At 38.2% G+C, this 22116-nt stretch overlaps 1 protein-coding gene across 1 annotated transcript in view; it reads left to right on the top strand.

The window, feature by feature from the left end:
* The window catches only part of LOC126174882 (glutaminase kidney isoform, mitochondrial-like), a 187895-nt gene extending 176175 nt beyond the window's left edge, over positions 1 to 11720 (top strand). The window contains exon 13 of the mRNA XM_049921699.1: positions 11003 to 11720. Within this exon, the coding sequence (XP_049777656.1) occupies positions 11003 to 11114 (112 nt within the window). The 3' untranslated portion in view covers positions 11115 to 11720. The remainder of the gene's footprint in view (positions 1 to 11002) is intronic.
* Positions 11721 to 22116: the final 10396 nt, after the last annotated feature.

The following is a 22116-nucleotide window of genomic DNA, read 5'->3' as shown; positions in this document are numbered from 1 at the left end:
ACAAGCTTATTGTATCTCAAAAACCTGACAGTTATCCAGTCAGTAGATTACTGCTGTATCTTAAACTACATCTTTTTTATTATTAATATGAATATAGATGTAGAAATCCTTGGAAAAAAACCAACTTTTAAGAGCCTAGGACATGAGGAAAATGGTCTTTGCCTCCCTGGTTTTGTATGTAATTGTGAGAAGCATGCCATTTAAGAAGGTCCTACCACCTTTACATCATTGATATTTCATTATTTTTTCCTCTCATTGCATGCACGCATTTGTATTTTTCTGCATTTGGGTCCACAGATTAAGTATATTTGAAATAACGTCTACAGCAGAGCATGACGATGTTCATCATACTGTCCTATGATTGCTGTACTGTGTGAAATTGAATGAAATCTCAGGTGGTCTTGAAGGATCAAATAAAAACATATAGTTGACACTATGTTACAGGTATCTGGCATGTATAATACAGTCTTGTTTATACTGTGTTAGGTGCTGCAACTGTCCCTTTCTGTAGCTTATTACAGCTGTACAAGGAAGTGAGAGAGAAATATCAGGTACTCTATTTCTATTAAAGATGCACAGACAATGTGGTTTCTACTAAAGCCACTGTGTTATCCATTTCTTGCAGCTGAACAGAATCAGAGATAAGCTCTTTTAAATATGAGTCAGAATTTTGAAATCAATAAAAAGCCTACGCAGGTTCTAGGAGGAGGTAAGTAACACCTCCTTATTCACCCCCCCCCCCCCCCCCCCCCCCGCCGACCTGGGGCAATCAAGTGGGTAGTATGCAAGAGAGTAGTATGCTCATAAATAACAGTCCCTCACTTTAGTATTTACACTTCAATCTGTGTAAAGGTTTATACCACTGTATTGTATTAAACTGGGGACCTAGAAATGGCGGGGAGGCTTCATCCCACCGTAGCCCTCAGTGGTTCACAACCTCACAACAGGCCACAGCAGTCCACCCACTCACTGCCACCCCACACCAAACCAAGGGTTATTGTGCTGTTAGGCCCCCTGTGGATGCCCATGGCAATGTCTCACACCAGACAAGTGTAACGCCAAATGTTTGCATGGAAGAATGATTATGGTGTATGCAGACATTGCAATGGTGTTTGCACAGCAATCGCTGACACAATGTAACTGAGACAAAATAAGGGGAACCAGTCCGCATTCGCTGAGGTAGGTGGAAAACTGCCTTAAATACCACCCACAGGCTGGCTGGCACACTGGACCTCAACACTAATCCACCACGGGGATTTGTGCCAGGGACCGGCATGCCTTCCCTCTCAGGAAGCAGCGCATTAGACTGCATGGCTAACTGGGCAGTATTTGACATTTGTGTAAGCCATCATATTGATGACTCCACACAAAAAAATCTAAATAAATAAAATAAACCATTGTTACTATGTATTTCACAGTCATGTTAAGTCCTAACAGTCTTAAGGTTTAGGTTCTTTTTATAGTAACCAACAGCCTTGCCACAGTGGTAACACTGATTCACATCAGATCACCAAAGTTAAGTGCTGTCGGGCTGGGTAGCACTTGGATGGGTGACCATCCGGTCTGTTGAGTGCAGTTGGGAAGCGGGATGCACTCATCCCTTGTGAGTCAAACTGAGGAGTTACTTGATTGAGAAGTTATGGTTCCAGTCTCATAATGGCTGGGAGAGCAGTGAGCTGACCACATACCCCTCCATATCAGCATCCAGTGATGCCTGTGGACTGAGGATGACACGGTGGCTGGTCAGTACCATTGAGCCTTCCAAATCCTATTCGGACAGAGTTTAGTTTAGTTTTATTTTAGTTCTTTTTATAGAGACTGTGCCGTGGCGGTGGTATCCCCGATTGATTCTTGATCGTTCAGCCTCCAAGTGGTGTTTCTTTCGCCGTTGCGGGGCACCTCCTGGCAGCGGGTGGCACCATCTCTGCCCGGTGGCATGTGTGCGGGCAGTCAAGTTTGGGCGCGAGCAGCGTGAGCATTGCCCTTTGCGGTGGACAGTGCATTCCTCCATGCTGTCGTTGGCTGGGGCTGGTGTTACTTGCTGCTCCCCAGGTTGGTGGCTGGAGTCGTCGCCTTATTACCAGCTTTCCTGTCCTGTCTGACTGCGCCTTGCTGAGGTCTGGGTGACAATACTCATGCTGGATCATCTTTCTTGCAGCAATTTCCCTGGACCGTGCCTTGGCAGGAGCTTGTGGCTGTAGTTTACAGGGGAGTACTTTTCTGTCCTCAGAAGTTTGGTGCTGTTTGTGTGTTTCAGCATGCTATGGCTAAGAAGATTATCTTCGTTGTTATGATCGTGTCAGAAACATGTTTCTCGGCATTCTGTGGGGTGATGTACCTTACTTAGTGTGTTTTCGTGCTGTTCTATTGTGCCGTTGAAGAACTTTCTTTAACCTTTTCCCTCATTACTCTTCTGCAGAGTGCCTTTGGATCCTGTGGCCTGCAATTTCTCTTGTGCCAAGTTCTGGGGTTTTGGGGGATAATTGATTAACTTATATTTTGGAATTTATGGGATTCTGTGTGTTTGTCTGGGGTTTTTGCTGGCCTGTGCCCATATGATTTCCTGTTTCCTCACCCGGGCGTCGTATGTAAAGTTTAAGGTGGGTGAATTTTGGTAGTTCCCATCCAGTGGTTCAGTGGGCCCCATGGCGAATTGTTTTTTTTTTTTTTTTTCTTTACCGTTTCTTGCCGACTACTCTGCATAGATTGCTGAATCTGTAATTTGGTCTATGTTATAGTTGCTTCAAGTTGGTTCACACACTCCGCTTGGTAATGACAGCTGTGCACCTATGAGATTGAATAATGTTTTGAACTATTGTAAGCTGGCGGTTGTCGCTGTGTGTGTTAAATTTTAACTTGTATTTGAGTTTTGGTGCAATTGTATTTTGTTAACTGAGCTAATTTTATCTTGCCTATTGCTGCAATGTCAGAAATGTTAAAATCTAGCCTTGGGCTCCTTGTGAATTTTTATATTGATAACTGCTGCAGCATTTTCGTGTAATGATTTATCTTTTACGTTTTGGGGAAATTTTATCTTGGCAAATCCTTGGGGTTAAATTGTGCAACTTGTGTCTATGATCTATGGAAATGTTGGGGTGGACTGCACTTTCTCATTAGGCCTATCACTCATTGTTTTACTAAGGCCATTGAGGGATATTTGTTGAAAGTTTCTTTTTCTTTTTTTAATTTTAACAATCATAAATTTAATCTTACCTATGAAGCCATATTTGTGGAGAGTTGTTATTTAAATTTCATTACCTTCCCAGCTTACCCTTTGCTACTGTATTAAAAGTGTTTGTTGTTTTGATTAATTGCAGCTCCTTGCCTTAAAGAACTAAAGCTGATTTTGAAAGATTGAGAATTAGTGTAACTGTTCACTCCAACAAAGCCACCATGTTAAAAGAAAAATTTTGGCATTGCCATTTGTTTCCCCCTTGTTCCCCTTCCATGCCTCAAAGCCAAGTGGGAATTGTCCTCACCAAAGGGGCAAGATATTGAAATTTTCTGACATGGATTTTATCTTGGTGGTAGTGTTACTTCTCTTCATTTTATGGTTTCCTACTATTATTTGATTGTGTATCAAGTGTTTAAATAAACACAACATTATGGTATTTAACTTGAAATCTTTCCACACCCGTATTCAGTCACATTCCTATGAATTTTGCACAGTTAGCTTCATGCAAATCCTGGTTTTAATGATTGATTTGAATTTAATTTCATTTTGCATGTTTTGTTTCAAGCTGCATTAACAGAGTCTTTTCCATGTTTAATTTTAACTTGTTTAAATCAAACCAGGTATTTAATTTTTCTAAAGCATTTAATACAGTTTGAGGAATTTGGTCAGTAGTGGTGCTTTCAATGATTACACTGTGTCATCTGAAAATAAAACTGAGTGACACTCAATGTTATGTGGTAGATCATTTATGTAAAACAGTAACGGGATGGGGCCTAAAACAGAAGTTCCTCACCCTGATGATATAACCACTCTTTGTCTTCAGTTGGATAGGTAGGACTTAAACAGCTGTAATACAGTGCCCTTAATTCCATATTTCTCCAGTTTACAAAGTAGCAAGAAGGGTTCCCAGCTATCAAAGGCCTTTGGTAGGTCACAAAAAATTCCTGTGGCATGCAATGAGTTGTCAAGAGAAGAACTAATTTTATCCACAAACCTTTTCAAATTTTTTTTCATAGTGACTGAGCGATAGTTTTCCATGTGTTCTGTTGTGCCTTTTTTGAATAGTGGTTGTGTACTTAAGTGTGTCTCAAAAATAACCTTCTTGAAGGGACTGGTTAACCACTGTTGATAGATGCTGAGCAGTTATTTTAGAGCCTGTTTTTAACACTTTTGTTGGTATCCAGCCCCATCCTGCTTATGTTTTACTTTTTAGTGATAGTAGTTTTGCAAAATGTACTGAAAAGTCCACCTTCAAACAGCCCAGTGTTAAAGAAATTTACCTTATCAGGGAAGTTTTCTACATTGATGTTTGATTTGTTTATGTTTATACAGAATTCACTAAATAATTCTGAAATATGAGCAGTTTTGTCCTCTATCTTGATTTCAGAAATATCATGGCCTCTAGCTGTGGCATTTTTTTCAGATTTGATCACCAACCCTGATGCCTTTGATTTGTTTTCCCTATCCAAAAAAATCTATTGTTTTCCAGTTCTTTTGCTGCATTTACAACTTAAAAAAAATATTTTTGTAATTGCTTTTACATGGGTAACAAAATCACAACTCTTGTTACATTTTAATTCCCTATGTAGCTGTATTTTTCTTGCACTAGGGATTTTTTATTCCTTCAGTAGTCCTCTTTATGGAAAGTTTCATTAAAAATTTATAGGAAGTTTTTCAAGAAAGTAGCAAAATTTTCAATTTAGCTGAAAATTCAAAACTCTGTTCCAAATGATGAATGAAAGTAACATCATAATTCCTACTGAATTTCTTGGACAAAAGTGAGCTGTGTTGGGAACTAATTACTAGAAAAATAAGTTAAGTTACATCTTGGAAAGTAACAAAGTGGAAAAAACTATGAACAATTAATTGTACATAAGAGAGAAACATAAACCTCCTAGTAACTAATAAAACATGTAAAAACCATCCATACAATAAAGGGTATTTCAAAAAGGACTTGACAACTTTAAAAATTCATATAAATTTACTGAAAGAAGATGTAGAGCTATGTTTAGTGTTATTTTGTAGGGAAACATATCAAGTTTTTTTTACCTTAAACTAAAGATGTTGTATGTAGCTTCTGTTGGTTCTCCTGCACACATCCCATCAGAATTCGATTTCTTCCCAAACTTGTTGCAGCATTGTAGGCATAACTTGCTCAGTGGCAGCATAAATTCTTGCTCCAAGTTCAGGTAGGGGAGCCAGCACAGGAAGCACAAAACAATATCCGTGATGAATCCCCATAAAAACATCAAGTGTTGTCAGTTCTGGGGAACATGGGGGCCATGCAATTGGTGCATCACAGCCAATCCATTGACCTGGAAAGTAGTCACTGAGAAAATCGCAGATATTAGTCAGTCAGTGGGGTGGTGCACCATCTCGCATGAATTAAAAATTTCATCCTTGGTCATCCTCATGGATCTGTAGCATCAAAAATTGTTGATCATATCCAGGTACACTCTCCTGTTAATCATTCTCTCATGGAAAATAAGGGGCCATACACTTTGTTCTTGTTTAGTGCACAAAAAATGTTCAGTTTAGGGTTATCATGAACATGTTGCACTGTTTGATGTGGATTTTTGCTACCTCAACTTCGCCATTTCAGTGAAAAGTCGACTCATCACAAAAGATGATTTTGTCCAAGAAATGTTCACTCTTATGTAATCAATTTAAGACATCTGTGCAGAAGTTCTTGTGAGCAATTTTGTCACTGTCTTTTATTGCATGTATGTTCATCAGTCTTTACAGTTTCAAATGCAAATGGTTTCTCGACACATACAGTCATATGTGGGATTTGCAGTTCACAAGATGCACACCTGGTCAATTTTGTAGGGCTGTTGACAAAACATTGTTCACTCGCTCAATGACGTCATCAGATGTGCTTGGATGATCTGATGTTTCCCATGTCTTACTGAGCACACTGTTTCTACAAAACATTTATGTCACTCATAAATTGTAGGATTACTAAGAGAATCTTTAGCATACTTGGTATGGAAATTCTGCTGAACTGTTGTTGTTGAGTCCGATTCTTCAAACCAAAACACACAGCTACCACACTCGGGTGCAGGGGAGGCAGCCATCTTTAATGAAATTGCTGCTAGCAGTCCTTGCAGTGCGATTTGGCATTAGCAAACTATAAGAGACAAAACTTGATGTATTTCCCTAAAAATTGACACTATAATCACCTCTTTAGGTACTATGAAATAATTTATGTGAATTTTCAAAGTTGTAAAGTCCTTTTTTGAAACACCCTGTACTTATGCACAAAATTGTCAACCCTTAAGCTCAAGAGAAGTCCTGTGTTCGCCAAGCTCAGTCCTAATGTAATCCTACAGTTATGTGACTGCTCTGCAGTTCATACATAAGAGCCTGGCAGAGGGTTTTGTTGTAACATCTTCAGAATATTTCTCTATGGCCCTACTCTCCAGCCATGTGCAGGAAAAATGAACATTAAATCTTTCTGTGCAAGTTATAATTTCCCTTATTGTATTATGATGATCATTTCTCCCTATGTATGTTGGAATCAACAAAATCTTTTTGCATTAGAAGTGAAAAGTTGGTGATTGAAATTTAATGAAAGGATCTCACCATCTCTGTCTTAATAATTGCCATCCCACCTGGCATATCATATCTGTAACAATCTGTCCACAATTTTGCAATAAGCCAAAACCAGCTGCCTTATTTGAACTTTTTCGATGTCTTTTATCAATCTTATATGGTGAGCCTCAGTATTCTGGAACGGGATAGGCAAGTGTCGTGTAGGCAGTCTGTTTAGCAGGTTTGTTGCATCTTCTAATGGTTCTGCCAATAAGATGCAGCCTTTGGTTCACTTCCCCACAACATTGTCTATATGACCATTCCAGTTTAAATTGTTCCCAATTTTAATCCCTAGGCATTAAGTTGAACTTACAGCCTTTATATATGGGCAATTTATCATTTAACCAAAATTTAATGGATTCCTTTTAATTCTCATGGTTGACCTCACACTTTTCATAATTTAGAGTAAATTGCCACTTTTTACCCCCTACAGATACATTGACTAAATTATTTTGCAATTGGTTTTGATCTTCTGATGACTTTTTGTCCCTACAAGATAGTGGACAACAGCAATATCTGCAAACAGTCTAAGAAGGCTGTTCTGATCGTCACCAAAATTGTTTACATAGATTAATAACAGTGAAGACCCTTTAAAATTTCCTACGGGAATGGCAGACATCACTTCTGCTTTACTCAATGCCTTTCTGTCAGTTACTATGAACTGTGTGCAGTCTGATTGGAAGCCACTTGTGAGGAATGATGTCAAAAGCCTTCTGGAAATCTAGAAATTGGAATCACTTTGAAATCCCCTGTCAATAGCACTCATTATTTCATGTCAATAGGGAGCAAGTTGTGTTTGACAAGAATGATATCTTCTAAATCCATGTGGACTATGTGTCTGTAGACTGCTTTTTTTCTTTTCAATGTAGCTGATGATGTTCAAAAACAGTATATGTTCAAAATCTTAAGCCACATCAGTGACATGGATCTATAATTCAGTGGATTACTCTTATTTCATTTCTTGAGTATTGCAACTTTCCAGTCTTTGGGTGGGGATGTTTCATTGAGTGAGGCATTTTATATGACTACTAAGTATGGAGCTATTATATCAGCAAACTCTGAAAGGAACCTAACTGGCATACAGTCTGGACTGGAAGCCTTGTTCTTATTAAGTAACTGAAGTTGCTTCACTGTACCAAGAATATCTACTTCTAAATTACTCATGTTGACAGCTGTTCTTGGTTCAAATTCTTGAATATTTACTTCGTCTTCCCTGGTGAAGGAATTTTGGAAAACTGTGTCTGACAATTCTGCTTTAGTGACACAGTCATCAGTAATATTACAACTGCTGTCATACAGTGAAGAATTGTGTCTTGCTGCTATTGTACAAGCAAAATCTCTTTAAATTTTCTGCTGGACTTCGAGACAGAGTTTCATTGTGGAAACTTAGAAGGAGTATGTCTCTGAAGTTTTTACTTTTTATGTGGAAACCCTTAAAGTTTTTTAAATAAAACAAACTTTATAAACATTCTTTTTGTCAGAGCCACAAGCTCAACTCTGCTTACGCTGCTTCATCACTATTGAAATGAAGTCATCCAAGGTGTTCTTTAAGTTGTTGAAACATCGGAAAATTGGGTGGGGTTAAGTCAGGACTGTATGGAGGATGATCAACAACAGTGAACCCAAGGTGTCGGATTGTTGCAGATGTCACTGTGCTCATGCGGTCTGGCATTGTTAGGCTGAAGGAAAGGGCAGTCCATGTGCGGAAAAACTCTTTGCATTCGAAACTCAATTACAACACACCGTTTCTCATGCACTGACACAGTTATGTTATACACTGCCCTATTACACACTACACTTTGTAGGCCTCTAGTGGCAGAGGGAAGCAAATATGTTGATAACAAAAATGAAGATCTAAAATATTAATAACATTTGTTTTATTTATAAAGCTTTAAGAAATTTCACACACAAATTTTGGGGGCACTACTTTTCTGAACACCCTCATATTAAAAGCATACATTACCCACAAGATGAACATTATCAGTATATAATTTATACATCAGTAAATGAAGCCTCAAATCCAGAGGTGCATGTTTTTTGCTGCAAGTGTGAAATGAAAGTCACACCTTATAAGTATCTGGTTGTACATTACATTAAATCACACAGAATATTACTTGCCTTCAAATTTACCAAATTTTTCCTTGTGCAGGTAAACTGCTAAATAACACACTTACGTACTTTATTGTCCATGGCCAAGCCAACAATGACAAAGTGACTATGACAAAAACTAACTCACAAACACAGACCAAGCAGCCATTTCCGTGTTTTTATATATAATAATACAACAATTAGTCTCAGTTTTGCATTATTGTTAAGATCAATACAACTAACTTTTCTTCTTTATATCCATGTCCTATTTCTCCAAGAAAAGTTTAATTGTTTCTTTTACCTTGAATTACCTCAATATATCTTACAAAATAGTATTTATACTGCTGAAAATTGAAATTTCATATGTTTCTTCTAATTTCTCTAATCTTGTGCTTCTACACTCAGTAACATACATTCCTTACTTTTTATTATGTTCAGTTATGTATAATCTACTCTCCTTCAGGTAATTTCTATTCATATGTTACTTATTCATTTATATGCCATTGAACACATGAAGTATCCAGTACCTGCATGTTTTTGCCTTACGTTATGAACATGCTCATTTAACTAAAGAAAGTACAAAATAAAGTAAAAAACTGTTATTAACTTCTACAAATGATATTACATTACACAACACACATTAAAGTGCCAAAATAGTTATGAGACAAACTTTTTAACTGTGAAACATTCAGATACATTGTACTCCATTAGTCCAAGGTATTGCACATTAAAACATCTACTGAGTCAGTTACATTTCAGAAATTCATTGGACCTGCAGTGGACCTGTCTTTGTGGATAGTATTCTTTGTCTGCATGTTTTTCTCCTTTGATCCCTGATTGCCACATGCAATGTGGGATTTTATGTGCTGCTAATGCATATGAGTAAGTTGAATCATATGTTGATGTGGTTTTTCTCTTGTCATAACCAAAAACACTTTTTAGTGTATTTGCTTCAGTTTTTGGAAGGCTCTGGTATTTCTTGCAGTGCAACAGATCCATAAGAGAATCAGCAAGCTTATCAAGTTATTTGGTTATTGTTAAAAATAACACTAGCCACACTACAGCACCTCTGTGAATGCTGTTCTTGGACACAGAATGAGTTAGGTGCTGTTTGCAAGCAGCTGGAAACTGCCAAGCAATTGCATGTTGCAGGAGCTAGTGTGTTGAGAGGGCTCCTGAGAGACATGTAGCAGAGACACCAAAAAGGCTCCTTGTACAAGGTGACAGTGACCATAGAGAACTCAGGACACTATAACCACACCAATAACCAATAAGCTCTGGATACTGTCTCCCACTGTAATTAAAACTGAACCAGTGAGACACACATAACCTGTTGAGTAGCATGCTTCGTGCTGTGTCAGAGGGAGGCAAGCTCAGAATGATAGAAATCTAATAATCATTGGTAGTTCAAGAGTATGGCAACTAATGTTCCCCCTATGAAAATGGCAGCAAAGGATCACCTTCTACACTATGTGTGACCTAGAGGCATCGTACAATATGATGAAGAAGCTGTTCTGGCAGCTGTTGAGGGAACAATGAGCAACCAAATGCAGATAGTCGTACATGTTGGAATAAATTATGTCTATCATCTAGGCTCCAAGGTCATACTTGAGCTCTGGTTCTGAGCATAGTGAAAGGCTTGCACTAATGTCTTTGAAGGTTTTGTGACAAGCTGTTTCTACCTCATCCCACTAAGTCACATATAGTTCCATGTATATTACTAACAGCTGCCATGCCAGTTTCTTTTTTATTCTGAAATAGGAACAGTCTTTCTTCCTTAGTAGAGTCTCCTTGCAAACCATTTTTTTTACCTTCTCAAGTACATAATAGCTCAGCTCTGTTTGTTTTGTTCTGAGTTGGTGCCATTTATTCTCTACAAGATATCCATTTTGAATTGCAAATTATGACATATCACTGTGTCCTGTTATTCAGTAGAACTTCAAGTTGAACCATTCTATTAAGTAAAGACAAAGCATTTGGGTGTTAATTTGTTGCTGATGTAATCTATAGTACCATTTTGTTGTAGCTGATTTTATGTGGTACTTTTTACATTCGATTATTCCACATGCCTGAGGATGCTCCCTTCCTGAAATTCTTGTCACTTTTAGTTCATCATCTTACTCTAACATATTTTACTTTTCACAGGTGGGGCCATGTCCCTAAGGGAGAGGCCAGTGCATTTCGCCGCACAGAGGTCTTCAATTTTATCAGAGACTGGGAAATAGAAAATAATCTTTCGAAAAGTGCTGATCAATGAAAAGGAAGTTGATCCATATTCTTTTCATTATTGACTCTCTGGAAAGTGTACAAACCATATGATGCTTGTACAGCAAAGTATAGAAAGAGAAAGATTTCTCCCTCATGTAAAGAGGTCATTATTTGTAATGAAGTACATAACACAAAATGAGATTTAGGAAGTGTGATGTATATATTTGATTCCTATTTTGTATCCTATACATATACTAATTTCCATATTTACAATTTACTATAACCTAACAAAAAAAGACTATGCATCTAATTTTTGGAATGTTAAAAACATATTTGATTGATTGTGATTGACTTTCTATCAATTAATAACATTGCTTTAAGAGTTATCTGAGTTATGTATCAATTGAAGTCTTTTGGCAGTCTCTCTCACTGATTGCAATCAATTCTCATGGCTCTCTCATTATTGCTGTTGTCTTCATCAAATTTAATTGCCATATAAAATAAACATAAAATTTTGGTGTATGATTTTCTCTCCCTTTCTCTTCCAATCTGCAACAATGTCATCACTTGGAAAGCTCTTGATTGAAATAATAAAAATCAATATAAAAGATATGAATCCGGATGTGTCTGAGCTAAATATATAATAACAGTAAGATAATGGCTTTATTGTATGTCTCTAACAAGCCATCATCTTCTGTTATTTACATCCACTGTAATAGAAAATTTAATCATTATAGAGTTAGTTTTACTTTTTTGGTATTTTTTGTTAGAGGCACTTTTACCACTATATTTTGTTTTCTTTTATATGACATAATTCATAGAAAAATAATTAAATTTATCCATAATCATTGTTTTCTCTCTACTGTAGGTGAACTTGTTTTTGGAATTTTGAACTATGTTTCATGCACTTCTGTGCCCCATGTACACTGTTTACTTCATTTTGGAACATTTCTGACTTGGATTTACCCCAGTTGTATCCCTATTCCTATTCAGTGTATGGCTTGTGTTACAATTTTATTTAACAGCAAGTTCTTAAATCATGAACACAACACTGTAGGTGGTACCTTGAATTATTTTTACACTTATTGACACCCGTAATATTACAAAGATTAGTTTCTGTTCAATAGTTTGAACAGTACAGTCATCATAGGTCAGCACTTCTGCTACACTATAACTGATCTGGCAGAGTGGCAACATATTTTCAATATATTTTCCAAATTCAATCCTGACACATAATGTGAAGTTTTGTTTGTTTACATTGTTACAGTGCCTAATAGTTGTTTGATTTGCAATATTGATTGACTGTATAATATTAAGAAAATAAATTACACAGGAATGTTCTTTTTTTGGATGACTATTACTGACTGAACGACTCAGAGATATTGACAATTTACCTATTAGGTGTTGATTTCCTCACAAAATAATAGTACATTTCAGTTTATATTGTGTAACAGTTCTGTCACTAAATGTAACTGGGTTTTCTCTTTTGATGCTAGTCAATTGTCAGGATGAGCATTACTGCAAAGGGTGTTTGATTCTAAAGCTTTATGTCAGGATTAAAAACACAAAATAAATTACTTTTTCTTTCTTAACAACATGTGGGTACTTCCTTGGCTCGGGTATGAGGTAGAATGAAACAGCATTTTTACATAAGATAACTTTTATTGCAAGTTTTGTACAACTGTTTCCTTACTCGATGTTCTGGCTCGGAGAACGGCAGCTGTGTCGTTTGCGAAGCCTTCTGCTGCGGCAGCAGCGCTGTCTGATTATGTGTGGCAGTGTGTATCTCGTGTCGCCGTCTCACCCAGTTGACTGGAGATGCGCAGCGCGAGGTGGCCCGTTTAATTATTGCGAGTGAAGTCGTGCATCGGATGGTGATACCTTGGATGTGGCGTCCCAGTGTTTCTCGTCTCTAAGCGGCCACGTGTGTTGTGCGTCGGCCAGCGGAACGGCGTGGCGGGGGAAGGCCAGTGTCTCGGACTCGAACAACGGACTCCCGCTTGCCAGTCTTTGGCTGTCAGATCTTCATCCCAGCTCACAGGTGACTGCTGATGTGAGGCCGTCTCCTTCCCGTCCTCACGAGTCACCCAGGTACATAGAAATCAGACTTCAAATACCTTTTAACTTCTGTCTTCTGGCGCCGAGGCTGCGGCTTGCTATTCCATTACAGCGGCAGACTTGGTGCATCTGTGTATGATGTAGTCTCTTCTTGCATGACGGTCTTCAGCACCGAAACTGACTGAAAACTACTGCTACTCTCTTCTCTTTTCTTCTTCTTCATCTGTCGGGCCCACTGCGTCTCGTGTATTTATTCACTTAAGTTTACTGGAGATGAACGACTTCACGGTCATTGCCTCTTCTGTCATGTTGAAAAGCTTCTCAAAGAATCTTCTTAACGTCAGTCATTGGCTCTTGGAATGTAGGCGAGGGCCTTTGATCACATGTGACGACTGAGAAACATGTGAGCCGGTCGGGTGATACCCTGACGGCTGAATCGACAGCGTCCACTTATGTGGAACTTGCTGACTTCACGGTCATTGTCTCTTTTGCTCTGCTCTTCTGCCTGCTGTTTGCCAGTATGTAACTCTCTAAACTAAACCAAGTTTCCATTTATTTTCTAATTTCTACTTCACTTTGATTTCACTAATTTATTTACTTATCTTAAGTACCACTCAACATTCCTCCACTCTTCGGAGAAATTCGCTCTCGAATTTACCACTCCACATTCCTCCACTCTCCACACGGCATAAGCACTAACACAAGCAATGAAAACTCTCGACTTAGAAGATTACACACGCTTCACATTAAGAATGTTGAAAATACTTTAGCACTTTACTAAAGCACTGTACGCTCATGAATCACATAGTTCACACATAAATCATTGTAATAAGTGTAACAAATCTTGATGACAATGAATAAACAAAAAATTGATTTTTTACTTAGAAAATTACGTAGCAACACCTGTTTAGTCTACCCTATATTAATGCAAGAATATCTGTTACACAGTATTGTTTATTTGAACATGAGACTGTTTAATAAAGACTGAAGTACAATAAACAAAATTAATGCACTAATGCTCAAAAGTAACCACTGAAGTACACCAGTTAAGGGTGTGGTATCCAGGTAACAGGGATTTGATGAAGAGGTATATTATTATTTGGCTTATTTTTTCGTCTTAAATAAAAGAAAACTGTACAAAGCAGAAACACCATCACAAAGGTTCCAGATATACCCGTTCCTAGCATTAAAATTTTAGTTTTGTGTTCATTTTTTAATTTTAAAACATGTTGCATCATAACATTGGCATCAATTTTGCCTTGCTGTGAGTTTATGAACATATCTAATGACTTCAGAAGGGAACTGTCAAGGGAGTCATTGAGGTACGATAGGATAGGTTTTGTGCAGGAAATGCTTGCATGGCGTTTTCTGAAAAAAGCAAACAACATGATTATGGACATACCAACCTAGTAAAAACAAAAACAAAGAAAAGAAGGAATATATTGTTAACTACAGGATTTACATGTTTCTACATTGAAATTAAAAAAAATCCATTATCATTTATTAAGTATTTACATTTGTATACTATCCACAGTCTACTATGATTCAACTAGGACATTCACACCTGTGGTCGAAGATTGTATGGTGCCATGTCTGTATGTTGTGCTGGCGTGGCCACTTTTTTTTGTTTTCGGGGACTTCCTCCACCCTTCGTAAAAGCAGACACTATTGTTGAAGGAATTACATCTGAAGTGCCCTTAAAAGATTTTAAATGCCTTGCATGCACAATGGTAGTTTGGGTGGGCAGTTGCAGTTTAACGTTGACTGGTGATGTGATCTCAATAATTTGATAAGGACCTCTGTAGTTTGTTACAAATTTCTACATTTTCCCTTTCACAATGTATGGGTTTGACAGCATCACCCACTGACCGATTTTGTAATTTGGATATTTAGCTTGGGCATTACCTAATCTTTCCTGTCATTCCAAAGCCTTTGTATTAGATTTTTGAACCTTTTTCCATACATTCTTCATCACTCTACCGAAATCTTTTACTGTTTCTCCAACTTTTCCATTTTTCTGCCTGATTACATCAAAAGGGGATGGCATTTTCCTCCCATAGACCACTTCATAAGGTGACATGCCAGTTGCTTCATGCGTTTTGGCGATGTATACCGACACGATTATTGGTAAATACGTATCCCAATTAGAATATTGACGTTAATATAATAACTAAGCATCTTGCCAATTGTCCGATGAACTCTTTCTGTGCGCCTGTTGCACTGAGGGTGTAACGGAGTTGTGCGTAATTTACGTGTTTTTAGTAAGTGGCATAGCTGTTTCATTAATTCAGACATAAAATTAGATCCCTGATCTGTGATAATAGCTTCAGGTACGCCAAATTTAAGTAAAAATGGTTCAAATGGCTCTGAGCACTATGGGACTTAACATCTGTGGTCATCAGTCCCCTAGAACTTAGAACTACTTAAACCTAACTAACCTAAGGACATCACACACATCCATGCCCGAGGCAGGATTCGAACCTGTGACCGTAGCAGTCCCGCAGTTCCGGACTGAGCACCTAGAACCGTTAGACCACCGCGGCCGGCCAAATTTAAGTATCCAGTTGTTAACTAAAGCTTGGGCAACTGTATTTGCTTGCTGATCTGGGAGACTCAACATAGGTAGATAGCGTGAAAAGTGATCTATAATTGTAAGAACACACTTAAATGGCCCGTAGAGATCCACTCCGCAGATTTGAAATGGACATGAAGCCTTGGGGAGCCTCTGTAAGGGTATTTTTAAATGAGAAAGTTCAGCTCGTTGTGCGCACGCAATGCAATTATGAACGTACTGCGCAACATCCTGCCTTCTGGTTTGCCACCAAAATTGCTCTGCTACATGTCTTTCAGTTGTCCGCTGTCCACTGTGTCCTGCAAGGATATGATCATGGGCCTCTGCCATTATTTCTTGTCTAAGGTGTTGGGGAATGACAATTCGCGGTCCAAGTTTTGTTTTACGGCATAATACACCATCTTCAAAGCAAAATTGTTTCTGAGTTGCGTATTTTTTGTATTCTGTATCCTCATCTTGTGCCTTTCTCCAAAAGTGCTATTTTCTGACTTAGACACTCTGCATTTGTGTGTTTTTTGCCTGGTTTATGGATAACTTCGAAATCCATTTCGGAAAGACATAGGGCCCAACGGATGAGACGACTAGATGGATCCTTTAATCCAAGCAACCATTTTAAAGCTGCGTGGTCTGTAATAACCTTGAATTTCCTACCATACAAGTAGCATTTGAAGTATTCGATGCCATAAATAACACTTAACAATTCTTTCTCCATTGTGGTATAATTTCTTTCTGCCATTGTTAGTTGCCTTGAAGCGTAGGCTATGGGGTGTTCCGCACCATTAATATTCTGACTCAAAACAACTCCTACTGAATGACCACTTGCGTCACAGGATAAAATAAATTCTTTGTTATAATCTAGATAGGCTAATACTGGACTGTGTGTTAACTTATCTTTAAGGGTTTGAAATGCTGATTCACAATCTTCAGACCAATGAAATTTTGCACTTTTTTTCAATAATGGGGTTAAGGGTCGGGCAATTTCAGCAAAGTTTTGAACATATTTTTGGTAAACGATGCGAGACCAATGAAACTTTGTACTTCCTTAATGCGTTGTGGTGTTGGGAAATCCTTAACTGCCAAAATTAATCAAGGATCTGTTTTAATTCCTTTTTCACTAATGACATGCCCTAGGTATGTAATCTCTGTCAATGCAAAACTACATTTTTCCATATTTAATGTTAATTTAGCTTTTCTACGTATCTGAAAAACATTACGCAGACGCACAGCATTTTCATTAATGTCTTTGGAGAATACAATACTATCGTCTGAGTTTTAAGTCCTCACAATACTGCATTGAGTAGTCTTTGCAAAGTTGTTGGTGCATTTTTCAAACCGAAAGGCATTCTTTTAAATTGCCAGTGGCCTCCAGCAGTAGAAAATGCTGTTTTATGCCTATCTTCAGGTGCAACTTCCAATTGATGATAACTGCTACATAAATCAATTGTTGAAAAGTATTTACTGGTACCCAAACTGTCAATGATATCTGTAATGTTTGGAAGAGGATAAACATCTGAGATAGTTTGTTTGTTAAGGTGTCTGTAGTCACAACAAAATCTATATCATTTCGTACCGTTGGGAGACTTCTTTGGAATAATTACAATATTTGAATTATAAGGTGAATAAGAATATTCTATAATTCCATCTTTTAGATGCTGTTCTAAAAATTCATCCAGTACTGGCTGTAAGTGATGTGGTACTCTATAAGGCTTCCTATAAATTGGGGGGCTATTTCCTGTTGGGATCCTATGCTGTGTGATATTATTGCTGGCAGTGGACCTTCTGCATTAAATAAATCTTGGAACTCAACTAAAACTGCTTCTATCATGTCTCTATCCTTTTCTTTCAAATGCTCAATCTTCTGGCCTAATGCAGTTTTATAGGCGTCTGGTTTCTGACCATCAGTAATATCCTACCAAATGAAATCTTCTTCAAAAGTGCTGACTGTAGCTGCTAATATTCCCTTATGCAACTCTTTGTCCTCCACTCCAAAATTGTCAATATGTACCAGTACTTTTCTTTCTCCCTCAACATCTTGAACCCGTACAACAATTCTACGTACAAAACAACGTGATACATCTAATTCCTCATTTTCCTCTAATGGCTCTATTAGACATACTGTATCTGTAGGTACCTCAGGGTCAACGGTCATCCAGAAAAGTTTTCCTGAGCTGAATGGTATCGTATCCTGCGAATCAACCTTCAAGGACGTTGCACGCAGTGTAGTTGATTTCGCCTTCCAGTTGGGGAAATCTTGTGGCAGCGGGCCCTTTGCAGCAGTATCACCTAGCTGAAACACTATTCTGCTAAGTTCTACAGTTTGCTGTCTGAGGTCGATTTTAGTGTGATGTTTATTCAGTAAATCCAGCCCTAGGATCACGTCGTACCTGTCAGTTACCTTTGTTACCACTTCTACATATTCTTGAAATTGTACACCATGAATATAGAAAACCAATGATGTACATCCTAATGACTTCACTGTACCTCCTCCTACTCCACTCAATCTATACCTTGGAGGGTCATATTTCTTTTCTCCAATGCATTCATTACTCACTATTGATATGTTTGCGCCTGTATCCACCAGTATCCTTGCCTCTTTATCCTGTATGGTAGCAGATAACCAGCATTCCGCCTTCACATTCGCCTTAATGGCATGAAATTTTATTGGAAACGCCTGGTGGCGGCTCCGACATTCCCATTTGAGTTTAACTGATTTCTATTTCCAAAACTTTCTTAGGCCTGCATTCCTTGAATGTGTGACCTATTCTTTGACAATTAGTGCATTTAGGTTGTCTGCAATTTTTTGCTATATGTCCCTGTCGATTGCACCTAAAACATCGTACTCCTGCTGCGAATACATTTCGCTTCTCCTTGTATCTGGTGGCAATGTCTATTTCTTCGAAAGCCGTCGCCACAGATACAGCTTCCGCTAAATTTTTAGGAAACTCTGCCCTGACACAACGGGACGTCTCAGGAGGTAACCCACATAAAAATGTATCCAGAGCTCTATCTTCTGCCTCTTGTAAAATAACTTTATTTGCTTCGTCACTAGTTGTCAACTGATAGGCGTTAATATTAACTTTTCTAATCCTATCTACAAAGCTTTCTAATGACTTGTTTTGCCTCTGAGTGATAGTGTTTAATTTTTCCCTATAAAATCTACAGCTGTTCTGTTTTTGAAAACGTTTAAGTAATCCTTTCTTCAATTCTTCAAATTTTGGAGCATTCCATACTTCTTCATGGTATAATACGTGTGCTTTAGCCTCTCCTATCAATCTTAACTGTGTCATTTGTAGGAGCTGTTCATCTGACCATGATCCTAACTTTGCAGCTGCTACTAAATCATCAAAAAATGCTGTTATGTCTTCGCCAGGTTTACCTGAAAAAGGAGTTACCAAGGCTGCTGCTGAGGAATCTAGGGTGGGATGGATTGAGCTGGTTTGCCTAACCCCACTCAACTGTTTAAATAATGTATTATTATCATTTTTAAGCTGTACTATTTGATTAACTAAGCTCTGAATAGCTTCCTCAGTAGAAACCGCTTGTGGTGCTGACTCTATGTACGATTTCGTGTCATCATTTTGCAAACTGTTAGTTACACAATCTTACTACATTGAATGAAAAAGATGTTTAAATATTTTAGACAAACTCTTAAAATCATGAGAGAAAATACACTTCTAAATAAAGAAAATATTATGACTGCTATGCAAACCTCTATCCTTTCACACATTAAACAATACTAACTGTGGGCCTTTAGTGACTGTCATTCACACCTCATATTGAGCCAAGGGTTTTTTCTCTGACACCAAATGTAACAGTTCTGTCACTAAATGTAACTGGGTTTTCTCTTTTGATGCTAGTCAATTGTCAGGATGAGCATTACTGCAAAGGGTGTTTGATTCTAAAGCTTTATGTCAGGATTAAAAACACAAAATAAATTACTTTTTCTTTCTTAACAACATGTGGGTTCTTCCTTGGCTCAGGTATGAGGTAGAATGAAACAGCATTTTTACATAAGATAACTTTTATTGCAAGTTTTGTACAACTGTCTCCTTACTTGATGTTCTGGCTCGGAGAACGGCAGCTGTGTCGTTTATGAAGCCTTCTTCTGTGGCAGTGGTGGCATCTGATTACACGTGGCAGTGTGTATCTCATGTCACCGTCTCGCCCAGTTGACTGGAGACGCGCAACGCGAGGTGGCCCGTTTAATTATTGCGAGTGAAGTCATGCATCGGATGGTGATACCTTGGATGTGGCGTCCCAGTGTTTCTCGTCTCTAAGCGGCCGCGTGTGTTGTGCGTCGGCCAGCAGAGTGGCGCGGTGGGGAAAGGCCAGTGTCCCGGACTCAAACAACAGACTCCCGCTTGCCAGTCTTCGGCTGTCAGATCTTCATCCCAGCTCATAGGTGACTGCTGATGTGAGGCCGTCTCCTTCCCGTCCTCACGAGTCACCCAGGTATGTAGAAATCAGACTTCAAATACCTTTTAACTTCTGTCTTCTGGCACCAAGGCTGCTGCTTGCTATTCCATTACAGCGGCAGACTTGGTGCGTCTGTGTATGATGTAGTCTCTTCTTGCATGACGGTCTTCAGCACCGAAACTGACTGAAAACTACTGCTACTCTCTTCTCTTTTCTTCTTCTTCGTCTGTCGGGCCCACTGCATCTCGCGTATTTATTCACTTCAGTTTACTGGAGGTGAATGACTTCACAGTCATTGCCTCTTCTGTCACATTGAAAAGCTTCTTGAAGAATCTTCTTAACGTCGGTCATTGGCTCTTGAAATGTAGGCGAGGGCCTTTGATCACATGTGACGACTGAGAAACACGTGAGCCGGTCGTGTGATGCCCTGACGGCTGAATCAACAGTGTCCGCTTATGTGGAACTTGCTGACTTCACGCTCATTGTCTCTTCTGCTCTGCTGTTCTGCCCGTTGTTTGCCAGTATGTAACTCTCTAAACTAAACCAAGTTTTTCATTTATTTTCTAATTTCTACTTCACTTTGATTTCACTAATTTATTTACTTATCTTAAGTACCACTCAACAATTGATCAAGTGATCTTATCACATTGGCTATGTAACAAGGACTGCCTGAAACATTTTTTGTCACACACATTTATAGGTGGGTGTAAGAGTAAAAACCAAAATTTGTTTTAACTTATTAATTATTTATGCAACAAAGAGCAAAATTAGATGATACAAAATTATACTTGGCAAAATAGCAGGTCCATTTAACTATGATCTGGATAGTGACAAAATTATAGCAATTATCTTGTGACAGCAATAGCTACTTCTGCGGAGATTCATAGAGCCCATCAAAAACTGCTGAAGAATGAGATTTTCCAAATTGGATAATTAGCAAACTAACACTTGTTCTAGTAGAAGTGGACATTGTTGGAATAAAAAACATCAGGGATACTAAACTATGGGGCTGAGTTTTGAAAAGGCACATTTTGGAATATGAGAATTTTAGCTACAAATAATTTCTGTAATTTTTGGGAAAAGATAGATGTGTACAGAAAAGAGGAGAATGAGTGTGTACAGAAAAGAGGAGAATGAGGGCTTTTAAACAAGCTGTATCCCTTTATAAACAACTAATTATTTGCTCACTGAAAATTTCCACTCCATGCATTCTTTAGAGATGGAAAATCATGAGTGTCCTTTTAAATAAATTGTTTTGAGGTAAACTAATTATTCTACCATCAGAAGTCAGGAAATTACTCAATGAGTAATAAGGGATTATGGATTTTAAATCAAATAAGAAACTAGTCATTTTACATAAATACATTATATGTACTATCTACAGAGTGGACAAAAGCAAACAAAATATATATTTAAGGAGGAGAATTGCAGCAAGTCGAGCTACCCCCCATCCTGCCAAGTCTCAATTTGGCCCTAGGAATATATTCATACTATAGTGTTATTACATCCTTCGTTATGAAAAGTATGTGTATAATCCATTAGTTACTTTTTTGTACCGATCCACATGATATGTTGAAGTTATTGTAGTGTCATTAAAACTGTTATGTTATGAAACATGCTTCACACGTTGTGTATTTTCACTTTGAATGTTGATCTTATAACCAGTTAAGCATTGCAGTCATGGAAACTAGCAAGGCCCACTACTATGTATGATTTGTGATAAGTGGTCTAGAAATAACTTTCTTAACATTGCAGGAATGGCCTGAATCTGATTCAGATAATACAAATTCACCTGCTGTAAGCCGGCAGAAGTGGCCGTGCGGTTAAAGGCGCTGCAGTCTGAAACCGCAAGACCGCTACGGTCACAGGTTCGAATCTTGCCTTGGGCATGGATGTTTGTGATGTCCTTAGGTTAGTTAGGTTTAACTAGTTCTAAGTTCTAGGGGACTAATGACCTCAGCAGTTGAGTCCCAAGTGCTAAGAGCCATTTTTCACCTGCTGTAAG

This window comes from Schistocerca cancellata, chromosome 1, assembly GCF_023864275.1.
Source record: "Schistocerca cancellata isolate TAMUIC-IGC-003103 chromosome 1, iqSchCanc2.1, whole genome shotgun sequence".
Taxonomy (NCBI): domain Eukaryota; kingdom Metazoa; phylum Arthropoda; class Insecta; order Orthoptera; family Acrididae; genus Schistocerca; species Schistocerca cancellata.
This window is presented reverse-complemented; position numbering and strand designations above follow the sequence as displayed.